Genomic DNA, 13910 nt, shown 5'->3' on the forward strand with positions numbered 1-13910 from the left:
TTTTTGGTTTTTTACATATTTCCCCTTAAGAACTGAAACATCATCCTCTCTTCAGTGAAGTGGACTGGGAAAACTTGCAACATCAAACAATGCCTTTCGTACCGCAACCAGATGATGAAACAGATACATCCTATTTTGAAGCCAGGAATAACGCTCAGCATCTGACCGTGTCTGGCTTTAGTCTGTAGAACACGCATATCGTTTTTATCTAATCTTGTAATAGAGAATTAAGTTTTGTAATATTATGTTCAATACTAGATTGACCTAACAGGAGAGAAGTCACTATCGTGCCTAGGCTAATGAACTTTCAATTACTAAATACAACAGCTTTTACAAAGTTAAAATACTATGAGAAATATATGTGATTTATCTTTACCATAAACTGGATATAAATCATCACAGCTTTTTTTCATCTTATTGTCTTATTTATTAGCTGCACTTTATGAAGACTAATGTATCAATAAACTAAAACACTACTACTCTATACAGAGGGAATGAGCCATAAGCTTCTATGCAGATTTCATTGTTCTGTTCACTTCGGTGTTAATATCAAACAAACAAAAAAGGACTTTCATTTAAATTTATTTGTACATGGTTGCCTGCAAAACTGTGGTCTCAAGGCAGTCATACAAGATAATACATGAATGTCAAAATCAGACATTGAGCCAGACACGCAGGCCAGAAGCCCCCATATTCAGGAGGCAGATGTAAGAGATGTATGACTGCAGTTTCAAAACCAAGGCCAGCCTGGTCTCTCTGCGCTAGGCCGTTCAGGACTACATGGTGAGACCCTGTCTTGTAAAACTTAAAAAAAAAAAAAAAAAGCTGGAAAACTATTAGTAGTGTAACTTTGCAGAGTGCAGCCTATTCAAAAGAACTAAGATTTTAAGGGTTTGGCTTACTTTTCTAGTGATAGAATTTTGCTACCTGCTTTTGGTGCTTTCTTCTACAATTCCTGTTTGTTTAGAAGTTCTGGAAAGGTTGGGTGCGACACTTTAAGCAATTTTAGTAGCTTGTTCAGTTTTAATAGAAAAATTTATACTTTATACCTTATCATTTCTAACATCATCAGAGTAATAATCTACTTTTGTTTAATAGCTGTAACTAATGATTGTCAGCATCACTCTTTGAAGAATACAAAGAATCAGCTAAGCTAATTGACTTTTAGCATTTCCCTAGAAGAACAAAATTATGATTTAAATGTACCATAGGTAGGTTTTGCTAATAATAACCTTTTGCATACTGACTTTAGTGTTTCTACTTTCCTTTACACCTAGTCGCAGCTCAGCCATAATGTAGTTTGCAAAGATGAGACAAGCCTGTATCTGTTACAGTAAAAGACACAGCATAATTGGTGCTGGGGATTGAATCCTTGGGCTAAAGGTTTTACTCTGCCTATTTTATAATGACTACTTAAAGATATTCAAAATAGTTACTACAACTTCACTTAAAGTGAGTCACACTTTTCAGGTGACAGCAATTCTATAGGCTATTTACTCAATCTATAGTCCTTTTATAGTGTTTTCAAGTAGTAGAAAAAAAAGCCTTTGGAATCAAAACCTGGTTAAATAATTGTGCTTTAATGAACAAGTTAATATTGAGCACTAATATATTGGTGATTGATACAATTACTTTGGAGGTTGAAGGTAGAGAATACTTACCTAGTATGCACAGGACCTTGGCTTCACGCTCCAGTAACACACATACTAATTACTTTGTAGAATTAGAATAAGCAGAGCCAGATTAACAAACTAAGGGGTCCAAGGAAGTCTGGCCTCTAAGAACTCTGGATCCCAGTTAGTTAAAAATGAGTCTGCAGAAGCAAACCGCTAATGGCTTCTTAAAGCAAATCACTGGACAGTTGGTTACAGTAAAATTTAATTCTGCTGTGGACTATTATTGAGAGGTCCTGACCTCCTTGGGGCTACATGAATAAAGCACTGGACTAGACAAAAAGTATGTCAACAGATGGATGAATAAACATAGGGATACATTTATTAAAGCAAACAATATGTTATATGTAAGTACACAAAAATATTTCTTTTCATAAATGCATTTTTTATAAAATGTTTTTTCTACATTTTGGTTCTCAATCAATTTATGATTGGCCTGTTTCATAGTAGTTGGTGGTGTTTTTCATTGACAGTGAGTCATAAACACTTTGCACATTTATGTTTTATTTTGTCTGTACAGAATGTAAAGAATAAAAAATAATAAAAGAGAATTATTTCTTCTTTCACAATTATTTAACCTAAGGTTCCAGCAGTGTTGTTTCTTTTGGTTGTGTGATGGATTCAGTGAGAATGGTCCCCATAGGCGCACCTTTCAATACTTGGTCCCTGGTTGGTGGAACTGTTTGGGAAGGATAGTTAGTATGTCACTGGGGTGAGCACTAAGGTTTCAAAAGACTCAGGTCACTCCCAGTGTGTTCTCTGCCCCTACTTGTGGTTAAGAGATGAATGCTCAGATGCTGCCTGCTACCTCTGCTCCACCATCATGAATTCTACCCCTTTGAAACCATAAGCCCCAAATAAAGTGTTTTTTAATACGTTATCTTGGTCATATTGTCTTAATCCCAGCAATAGAAAAATAACTAATTCAGATCATCTACTTATTCAACTGACTAAATGAGATATACATAAATGAGTATTTAAAACATTCTGGCTGGATAGTAGTGGCACACACCTTTAATTCCAGCACTCAGGAGACAGAGGCAGGTGGATCTCTGTGAGTTCAAGGCCAGCCTGGTCTACAGAGTGAGTTCCAGGACAGACTCAAAAGCTACAAAAAAAAAAAAAAAAAAAAAAAATCCTGTCTTGGAAAACCAAGAGTAAAAAATGAAAAAAATCAAACATTCTGGAAAACAAAAACTAGGGCCAGCAAGAAGGTTCAGTGAGTAAAGGCACTTGCCACCAATCCTGACCACGGTCAGTCTCCAGGAACCACACAGTGGGAGGAGAGGACTGCAAACCATTTACTGACCTCCGTATGTTTGTTGTGGCATGGACACATGCACTCTGAAAAACACTAAAACCTAAAGCATTACAAAACTGGACTTAATTCTAGTAGAGAAGACAGGGGCCTTATCTTAGGGTTTCTATGGATGTGATGAATCAAAACGCAAGTTAGAGAGGAAAGGGCTTATTCGGCTCACACTTCCATATCACTGTTGATCATCAAAGGAAGTCAGGACAGGACTCAAACAGAGCAGGAACCTGGTGGCAGGAACCGATATAGGGGCCATGGAGGGGTGCTCCTTACTAGCTTGCTTAGCATGGCTTGTTCAGCCTGCTTTCTTACAGAACCCAGACCCCACCAGTCTAAGGATGGCTCTACCACAATGGGCTGGGCCATCTCCCATCCATTGCTAATTTAGAAAATGCCCTACAGCCAGATCTTATGGAGGCATTTTCTCAGTTGAGGGTCCCTCCTTTCAGATAACTAGCTAGTGTCAAGTTGACATAAAATTAGCCAGCACAGCTCTGAGTAGAAAATTACAATTTGCTATCACAGGCATGTCATAGGCAGCTACAGTCATCTAAAATTCTGCCACCAGATAACGTATTGATAGTTATTGGTAAGTTGTAATGGTATTTATTGAGAATAAATGATGTATCATCTAAATTTACACCTGTCAATAAGCTACATTCAGACTCTTGTTAAAGAGAAACTGAAACGGAGAAAAATGATCTTGGTTGTTCCCCACAGAAATCAACCCATCTGAAGAAATGTCCCCCAAATATGCCTCTCTTGCATAAACATTGTTAGGGCTAAAGGCAATTTGAAACAGAAACACTAGGAACTCTCCTTCACTGGACACAGCTACTGTGAGCCAGAGACAGCACCAGAGGAATGGAAACAAACATTACTCTACACCTTTACACCCCAAGCTCACATCTATGAAAATTAAAATGACTTTTCTGTGTCCTTTGTCGGTAGCAAGAGGACTGCTTCCAGGCTGAGGCCAATCTGAGTTAAAAGAGTAAAACCCTACCTCCTTTTAAACTATTACTAGTATCCTCAGATGACAAATGAGTTAAACTGCATTCACTTCTGAAATTTTTATCAAACTACACACAATATGGCTTTGTTTAGTCTCAGGAATTTCTTCTCTGCATGTTTCTGGGATTGACGGGCCTCACACGCTTGTCCTGTGGAAGAGCTGCTGTCTCCTGCCTGCTGCTGCTCACGATTACCTCCTACCAACTCCTATTTGCTCTCACTTCAGCTCCGTGTACAACCAATACCGTTAACCAGTAATAAAAAAAATTTCATTTCTCATTAACCTTTTATTTTTAACTTAGTTTTACAATAAACAGAAAAGCTGATCATTAAAAAAATACCATAGCTGTCAATTTTTAAAATGAGGTTTATGTTTTAAAGCATTACCATTATATCCTATAATTACATCAATTATATACAAGGACTGTGTGCAAAGTGCTTTTCAAGCTATAAAGTAATTCCGATATATGATACAAATGGTTGCCCTTAGGAGTTAGTTACCTTGACTACTTGCAATGAATCACAACTTGTTACATCCTTGATTTGCATTTTATTTATATAAGAAAAAAGCCATCATTTTATGATACCAACTTGTCTAATTTAAAAAAAATAAACTCTTGAGCCATACTTTACCTATGATAATTCAGTTATTTCCTTTTTTCCCTTCTAAATAAGTAGAAGGTAGATTTGGGTCTGTTTGTTTCATATCTTAAGCAAATACTAGTAGTTCCTCTCAACCAAGATGTGATACACAATTTAAAAAAAATTTGAGAAGTCTGGGACAAGCAAATAATGTTCTTCAAAGAACAGCCCTATACACTACAGAAGGATTCTTTTGCTCTTACTGAAAATGTCCAATACCTAATGCTAATCCCCCAAACATCCCATATCAAGAATGCATTAAATTTTTTTACCATACAAAGCTAGTCAGGTGGTCCCAGAAACTGGAGAAAAATGGAGAAGGGAACATCAGGTGTTCAAGGTCATCTTTAGCTACAGAGTGAACTGGTGTTGAGCAAGAGCTACTGAGACTGTCTCAAAGGAAAAAAAGGGGGGAATTTGCTATAAAGTTTGAAATTACATCTTCAAAGTATAAGGTGGATAAGCACAGGTTTTGGGAAATATACAAAAAGGATTATTTTCAGTCTTCCAGGATCTAAATTAACCTTCATTTTGATCTAAAGGACAGAAGAAACTTAAGTTTCCATTAGTTAAGCATTCCTTAATTATGTGGAAAAAGATGGCATGTATATTTAAAGTCCTTCTAATACCTTGTGATGTACACCCCAAAGGAAAACCTGAGGCACTAAAGGTTAAGAATCCAGACTGGAGTTTACCACTTGAAGAAAAAAAAGGATCTTCATGCATTTGTTCCTTAGTAAAAACAGTATAAATACGTTTTCATTTTATTGCAAAGCACCCTATGAAGCAGACATTGGCTATCCTCACCAAAAAAAAAAAAAAAAAAGATTAAGTGCGTATGACTGAATTAAAAATCTGATGACTTCTCTGTGTCAGCTTGGAATATACTCCCCACATCCACTGAGCCTGCTCTTCATTTCCCTCACCAAGTTACGTCCATCAGTGACTCATCTGTGAGACAACGGCTACGGCACAAAGAACAAGGATTTTCTGAGCTGTGCAGACCACAAAAAATGCGGAGGCCTCTTCCATCAGTTTGCGGCTACCTGTGGACAGTGCAGTGACTGATACAAAGTTGATTTAACCTCATTTAAATCCACTTGTGTTGTATTCTTTCTTGTGTTTAATTTAGAAAAGTAAATATTATAAATCTTATAATCATAACAGTGCCTTAGAAAAGCAGCTTATATTTCTTATGAGAAAAAAAATCAGGTAAACATGTTACTAAACGATAATAAATTAATGTCCGTCAAGCTCAAAAAGAGTAAGTCTATGTATGCTACTTAAAACCTAATTGAGATTGATTGTTCAAGTATCAGCAATATTAGTCCTTAAAATGTTACCATTTGTGTAGTGCAAAGAATACATATGTATATAAACAAACTATTGGAGAAAAGAAATATAATCATCACAAACTGAGATTTTCTTGTGAAATCCACAATCCATTTCATTTCTTAGGTCATCCAAGGCCAATCTTCTTGAGTAAAATGCCATTTTCTTCAGTTTAGTTTTCTTTAAAAAGAAAGTAAAAACCAATCATGTAAGTATAAATGCAATCAAATGAATATCAAGCACATTCACACCAAAAAGATTTTGTGAGCACACAGCATTCAAACTCAAGATAAAACTACAAATGATCATTATGAAGTTATTTCAAGTGACTCAACTTGGTAGGAAAGATAGAACCACAGGTACCAAAATTATCAGACAGTTTTCTGTGTATTGGTTCATTTACTGCTGGTGCTGGGGACTACTTTCATGTGCTAGTATACCAAGCATGCAAGCAGTTTTTAATAAATAATTTTCATTTTATATCTCTCCTTTTACCTTCTAATTCTCATACTTTTCTAACTGGCTACTATACACTTAATACTTGGGGGATTAATTCATATTTTCATTTTCATAAAATTATGTATCTCATTTTGTCATATTTGGTTGTTAACTCTCAGAAGCCCTGTTCTTTTCTAATGACAGACAGAAAGAAAATGTATCCAGAGGGGAAAGGAAGAGGGGAAGTACTGAGAGGAATAGAAGGAAGGAAAATTATAATCATGATATATTATATGAAAAAACAATCTATTTTCAATAAAATAGCAGTGGTTGGACATGCCATTAATCCCAGCACTCAGGAGGCAGATCTGTGGGATCTCCATGAGTTCAAGGCCAGCCTGGTCTATAGAGCTAATTCCAGAATAGCTAGGACTGTAACACTGAGAAACCCTGTCTTGCAAAACCAAATAAACAAACAAATAGAATTAGAAAAATTGCCAGATTAAAATTAATATATTTAATCTACCTGGTTCTACCTCCAAACCAGTACTACCAGCCACATACATAACCAAACTATGTTTAAACCTATCTCACTAAAACACGCTGTAGTGAAGAATTTGCAATTGGAAAGATCACTTAATAGTGAAAAACTCAACAATAAAGCAGAAACTTTATTGTTTCTCCATCTCTGAACAACAAAAAAGGGATACTTAGAAGAAATAGTGAGCCTCCTTTACTAGATGTCTGGCAGCAATGAAGTACTAAAGTAAATGGATTCCTGAAGTAATTTTACAAAAGCAATTCACTTTTCAAAGGGGTGTGATGGCACAGACCTATAACCTCAGCACTTGGGAGGCAGGATACCACTGCAAGTTCGACACTGGCCTGAGCTCAAACCAGCCTACGCAAAGTCTGAAACACAAGCTCAAAGAACAAAGAGCAAAAAGAAATTTTTTAAAAAAAATCCAATTTTCCTTATATTTTTTTAAATGGCGTTTTTGCCCACATGTATGTCTATGTGAGGGTGTCAGATCTTGTAGTTACAGACAGTTGTGACCTGCCATGTGGGTGCTGGGAATTGAACCCGGTCCTCTGAAAGAGCATCCAGTGCTCTTAACTGCTGAGCCATCTCTCCAGCCCCCCCCCCACCCCATCCAATTTTCTATAACTGCTAAAACAATTTTTCTAGACCAGGCAGTGGTGGCCCACCCCATTAGTCCCAGCACTCAAGAGGCAGAGGCAGGCGGATGTCTGCGTTCGAGGCTAACCTGGTCTACAAACTTAGTTCCAGGACAGCCAGGGCTACACAACACAAATAAACCCTGTCTCAAAAAAGAAAAATATTCTTCCTTTTTTTTTGTTTTTGTAAGACAGAGTTTCACTATGTAGCTGGCTAGCCTGGAACTCCTGCTCCTCTTGTTTCTACCCCACAAGTGCTGAGATTATAATGCTTGGATATATCATTTGTTTTTTTAACCTTTCATGATGTAATAAGCTGAATAAGCTGTTTCAATCTTAAGTTAAAAAGTAAGTAAATAATTATTATTCTATGCCAAATTTCTCAACTACCTTCATTTTATATATTTTGTGTATATATGCGTGTACGTGTTCACATGTATGTGGTGCATGTGTATGTGATAGATGCACAGAGAAGCCATAAGTCAGCATCAGGTGTCAGTCCTCAGAGTAGTGATTCTCAACTTTCCTAATGCTATGACAGGTTAAGAACATTGCTGTGGAAGCTATTCATGTTTTAGAGCAATGGTCCTCAACCTGTGGGCCAAATCCCTTACAAGGTCAAATGACCCTTTCATGGGAGTTGCCTAAGACCACTGGAAAACACAAATATTTACATTGTTTCATAACAGCAACAAAAGTATAGTTATAAAGTAGCAATAAAAGTAATTTTATAGTTGAGGGTCACCACAGCAGGAGGAACTGTATTGAAAAGGCCTCAGCACTAGGAAGGTCAAGAACCACCATTTTTATCACCCTGGACCAGCCTCCTTAGCAGTGATCCTTCACACATGCACAGCCATGCCCAGCTTTGTTTGGTAGTTCTGAAAATCAAACTCAGGTGCCTCGTGCTTGCTGTGCAACTAAGCTATCTGCACAGCCCTAACCACCGGAAGTTTGGGGGCTGGAACAGTGGTAGACTATTTGCCTAGTAAGAGGCCCTGGGTTCTACACCTCATATACCCAAATAAAATACAAATAATAAAAAATAAAAGGAAGTTGAAACGCACCTAAAATTTGTAACTATGGTGGAAGTAATTTGAACTAAGGTCTGTATCTGCACAGAGCATACTTATACACAGTTTTGAAGGGGCAAGTGCCACCAAGACAGTGGCTGCTGCTTCTGAAATTCTATTAACGCTGTTTAGAAATGAATGGTCTTTAAGAGCATCATGTTTCATTAGACATAAAACTTACAAAGCATATAGTCACTGTCATGTTACATAAATTAAAGGTCTACAAATCCATCACATATTCTGTTTACAAGTACACAGAAATCCACAGAAACATTTGCCAAGGTAGCTTTAGTCCCAGGATATTCAGAATGACAATGCATCTATAAAGCAGACCTATCTCCTTGTATCTACTACAAGTTATAAGAGTCCATGAACCATTTCAATTATAGAACTATAGCATTACCTTCTCCTTCTTTGATAATATAAATGCACCAACCACTGGGCAATAAAAGGCCATATAATAGCAAAAGTTAATGCACCAGGAGACATCTCAAAGGGCCACCAAGATGGTTTCTGTGAAAACAAAATAAGTTTGTCATTTATCTCTTAAATACTGCATGGAGAAACTTGAAGACATTTGTTTCGTTGTTTTGTTTTTCAAGGCAGGTTTTCTCTGTTAAACAGCCCTGACTGTCTTGGAACTCACTCTGTCGGCCAGGCTGGCCTCGAACTCACGGAGATCCTCCCGCCTCTGCCTCCCAAGTGCTGGGTTTAAAGGCATGAGACACCACAGACCAGCTTTCTTAATACATAATTCATAAAAATCAAAACTAATAACAATCTCTCCTCTGACAGAATAGTCTATGCTCAGTAAGCAGACTTCTAAGACATAAATAAACATAGCCAACTTTTTTATTGTTGGAAATAAGTTTATTACAGGATAAAGTAAAGCACTCTCAAGGAAAAGAGTATCCAAAGACCAAAGGGGACACAGCCTAACATACATTTTTAGCTTCAAAGCTCTGAAAGGTAGATTTCATATTAAGTAGCTCAAAAACTGTAAATGTATTATAATTTATTTAAAATTCTTACCTGTGAAAAGGAGGGCTGATTACTTGTCTGCAATGATAATTTCGCCTTTAAATACAAATGAAAAGTAACAACTTTGACAGAATGAAAAACAGTGTGTAATTTGGGGGGTTTTTCATTTCTATTTTGAGAAAGGGTCCCTAGCCCTAGCCTAAGATGGCCCTACAACTCCCAATGTAGTTGAACTTGAACTTCTGATCCTTCTTGCCCTCACCTTCCTATTACTGGGATTACAGGAATGAGCCACCCATGTCATCACCCCCCACACCTGGTATTTATGCAGATATCATCAACACAGATTCTACACCACTTAACAGAAGACAACAGACTAGTGGCTTACCTGCGAAGCAGTTAGTGTTTCCAGTTTGTGGAGTCTCTGAAGGACACTCTGCATGTCCTCTTGTAATCTAATGAGTACAAGAGCAATCTGCTCATTGAGGCTGCCTCTGGACCCTCGGTCTGAGCCCCAGCGTTCTCCATCACCTCCACTTCCTACTTGCCGACCCTGGGTTCCTTCACTCAAATGTGGAATTCTATGCCCTATTAAGAGAATGAAGTAAGTTACCTATCAATAAAGGGTTCTTTTTTAAATAGAAATAGTGTACTGTTCATTTTCCTTCATAATTCCATGATACATAAATAAACAAAGAAAAGTAAAAGCAACCAGGAAGCACACAGAATAAACCATTAGGAGCCAGGGGGGAGGGGGGTGCACACCTTCACACCTTCAATCCCAGTACTTGGGAGACAGGTGGATCTCTATGAGTTTGAGGCCAGCCTGGTCTACAGAGTATGTTTCAGAACAGGTTCCAAAGTTACAAAGAAACCCTATCTCGAAAAACAAACAAACAAAAAACCATTAATGGAAATCTATTCTATATTAGTGTACATTATTATTAGTGTATGCCAATGTTTACACAATTCATAAGGAAGATTCATGATCAGAGTACATGTTTAAAAACTCCACTGGGGCTAGCGAGACAGCTCAGCTGATCCATCTATCTATCTATATCTCTATCTATCTATCTATCTATCTATCTATATATATATATATATATATATATATCTTGTTGCTCTCGTACAGGACCTGGGTTTGGTTCCCAGCACCTGCATGGTAACTCCACTCCAAGGGATCCGACACTACCTTCAAAATTCTACAGGCACAAGGCATCACCATGGGGCACATACAGACATGCAAACAAAACACTCATACACATAAAATAAATCTCTTTATAAAAATTTAAACCAGGGACTGGAAAGATGGCTCAGTGGTTAAGAGTACTGGCTGCTCTTCCAGAGGTCCTGAGTTCAATTCCCAGCAACCACATGGTGGCTCACAACCATCTGTAATGAGATCTGGCGCCCTCTTCTGGCCTGCAGGCACATATGCAGGCAGAACACTATATATAATAAATCTTTAAAAAAAATTTAAACCCTCTTTACTGTAAAGGTAATTAAAACTGCTTCTAAAAACGTAACTTGTTTTAAACTATTAAAATTTACATTAAATAACAAAAAATGTCTTGGTTTAAAAATTAAAAACCTTTTAAGCTCATAAAAGGGTTTTCTAATTGTAAACTGCATACTTCTTAAACTTATTAAATATCTAAGCACTAAGATTTTTCTATATTGCCATTTATTCCTTTTTATATGCACAGATTTAAAAACTGGCTTAACCTCATAATATGTACTATTTTTAAATCACATTACAAACATTTATCTCCATCACTGACTTTTATTCCAAGAACACTTACATGGTTTCATAAATCCCTTAATATTAACCATGAATTAACTAACCAACCATTCTATACATCTGACTAAAGTGATTATGAATTTTTGCTAATATAAAAACCAGGCATAGTGGCACATGCTTGTAATCCTAGCACTTGGGAAGTAGATGCAGGAGAACCAGAAGTTCATAGTCAGCTTGGGCTACAGAAAGAGTTCAAGGCTAGCCTAGGATAAATGAGACTCTGTCTCAAATATATGACAAAAAACAATTACTTCAAGGCTGGGCATGGTAGTACACTCCTTTAATTCCAGCATTTAGGAGGCAAATGTAGGCAGATGATCCCTGTGAGTTCAAGGCCAGTCTGGTCAAAACAGAAAGTTCCAGATAGGGGGGTTCTATAAGAAAACCCTGTCTCAAAAAGAAAAAGCCCACAATTATTTTTATTATTCCTGTGTTCGTGTATGATTGAAAGATATGTATGGATGTGTGCATGCCATGGTACATGTGTGAAAGTCATAAGACAACGTTCAGGAATCAGTTTTCTCTGTGGGTTCTAAGGAACTGAATTCAGGTCATCAAGTGTATGTTGTAGCAAGTGATTTTACCATCTCTCAGGCTTCAAAACCAAATTTTTGCTAATGCAAATAATGTTGCAATGAATGTCTTTGTATATCAATCCATCTCTAAATTTTTGTTGTCTCCTATGTTGGTAACTTTCCTGGTTGCTGCAACAAAGTGCCTGAGCAAAGCAACCTCAGAAAGGAAGGTTTGGTTTTGGATTCCATCATGGCAGGAATGGTATGGCAACAGGAGCCTGCGGCTACTGATCACATTGGTCTCAAGTAGGAAACAGCACAATGAACACCGGTGCTCAGCTCAATTCCTCCTTTGTATTTAATCTAGAACCCCAGTTCAGGAAAGTCTTCCTACCAAACTAACCCCATCTAGACATCTCTCACACCCAGAGGCTTGTCTCCTAGGTGACTCAAAATCCTTCCAAGTTAACAACCAATATTAACCATCACACCTCCTTTAGTACAGATTCCAATAATAATAATTATTGGATCAAAAGATAGCAAATTTGTAAAGGTTCTTAGTATTGCCAACTTATTTTTCAGAAGGCTAACAAGAGATTTTTTATTGTTTTTCTTGTGATTGTTCTCTCCCTTCCCTACCCCGTGTGTATGTGTGTGTGTGTGTGTGTATGTGTGTGTGTTGCTGGGGCTTGAGTCTATGTCCTCACATGTATGAGACAAGTACTCAACCTTTAACTACATACCCAGCACAGCTAACAATTTTTATTACTGTGTATTCTTACAGAAATGGAGTGTTACAGATCTTCCTTCATAACAGAAGTCAAGAGTTTTTTCCTTCTTGCCTTTCCAATCCTCTTGGCCAGAGGTATAAGAAGGAGATCAAGTGTGAAATTTGAGTTAATTTGTGCTCTAGATGCAGTTGTATTTATAATACAAGGAAAGAGCAAGACCTATGTAAATTCAATGAACTGAGTACTAGGAAATCCAATCCAATCCCTTATTGGTTTTCCTTTCTATTTTTATGCATTCAATGTACTAATGTTTCTATTAAATGCAAAGATTCTACCTACAAATTTTCAACATTAAATGATACAAAAGTATACCTATATAACAATTGAGTTTTTCACCTGAAGTACATTATTTTTTTTAAGATTTATCTGTGTGTGAGAGAGTGAGAAAGAAAGAAAATGTTTATGTCTGTGCACCACATGCAAGCACGTGCCCAAAGAGACAGAGAGGGTACTCAATTCCTAGAACGAAAGTTACAGGCAGTTGTGAGCCCTCTGATATGGATGCTGGGAACTGAACCCAGGTCCTTTACAAGAGCAACAAATACTCTTAAATACCATCTCTCCATCTCTCCATCTCTCCAGCCCCTGAAGTATAGTAGATTTTTTTAATGGGCTTTGTGTTAGATGATTTTGTCTAAGAGCAAGCCAATGCAAGTGTTCCAAGTATAATTAAGGCAGTTAGGCTATATGCATATTCATCTTACAATATTCACAATTTATAAGGGTTGTATTGGGACATAACCCTATTGAAAATTGAAAATATCCATACTCTGTCCAAATGGTTCTCAATCCTTTTCCCTTTCTTTTCTCATTCAATGGTGGGGACTGAACACAGCTATGACTCAGCTACACTTCTTGTTCTACATTAATTTTGTTTGTTTGTCAAGATAGAGAACTTACTCTGTAGACCAGGCTGGCCTCAAACTCAGAGTCAAACTCTGACTCCGGAGAGGAGGGAATAAAGGCCTGCACCATCACCAACTGGCTCTCTGTCCTATATTCATTCTCTCATTCTTTTCATGGTATCTTTATTTCTTACAAGAAATAATTATAACAAATATATTTACTTTTTCCATACTCATATCTAGTCTAGTCCCTAATCACATCACTATTTTTTATTATTGTTACATTTATTTTTTTTTTATTTTGTGTCCGG

At 37.1% G+C, this 13910-nt stretch overlaps 2 protein-coding genes across 6 annotated transcripts in view; one reads left to right on the forward strand and one right to left on the reverse strand.

Moving 5' to 3' along the window:
- Mastl (microtubule associated serine/threonine kinase like) overlaps positions 1-2255 on the forward strand; it is a 46568-nt gene extending 44313 nt beyond the window's left edge. For both annotated transcript variants that reach the window (XM_038333350.1, XM_038333351.1), the window contains exon 12: positions 31-2255. In XM_038333350.1, coding sequence (XP_038189278.1) covers positions 31-188 — 158 coding nt within the window. In that variant the 3' untranslated portion in view covers positions 189-2255. The remainder of the gene's footprint in view (positions 1-30) is intronic.
- A 2019-nt stretch (positions 2256-4274) lies between these two features.
- The window catches only part of Acbd5 (acyl-CoA binding domain containing 5), a 33274-nt gene continuing 23638 nt past the window's right edge, over positions 4275-13910 (reverse strand). For 3 of the 4 annotated variants that reach the window (XM_038333355.2, XM_038333354.2, XM_038333352.2), the window contains 4 exons: positions 10036-10235; positions 9699-9743; positions 9070-9179; positions 4275-6156 (listed from right to left, as the gene is read on the reverse strand). In XM_038333355.2, the coding sequence (XP_038189283.1) occupies positions 6144-6156; positions 9070-9179; positions 9699-9743; positions 10036-10235 (368 nt within the window). In that variant the 3' untranslated portion in view covers positions 4275-6143. The remainder of the gene's footprint in view (positions 6157-9069; positions 9180-9698; positions 9744-10035; positions 10236-13910) is intronic. The other variant, XM_038333353.2, reaches the window with a different exon arrangement.

The sequence above is a fragment of the Arvicola amphibius genome, chromosome 6 (genome assembly GCF_903992535.2).
Source record: "Arvicola amphibius chromosome 6, mArvAmp1.2, whole genome shotgun sequence".
Taxonomy (NCBI): domain Eukaryota; kingdom Metazoa; phylum Chordata; class Mammalia; order Rodentia; family Cricetidae; genus Arvicola; species Arvicola amphibius.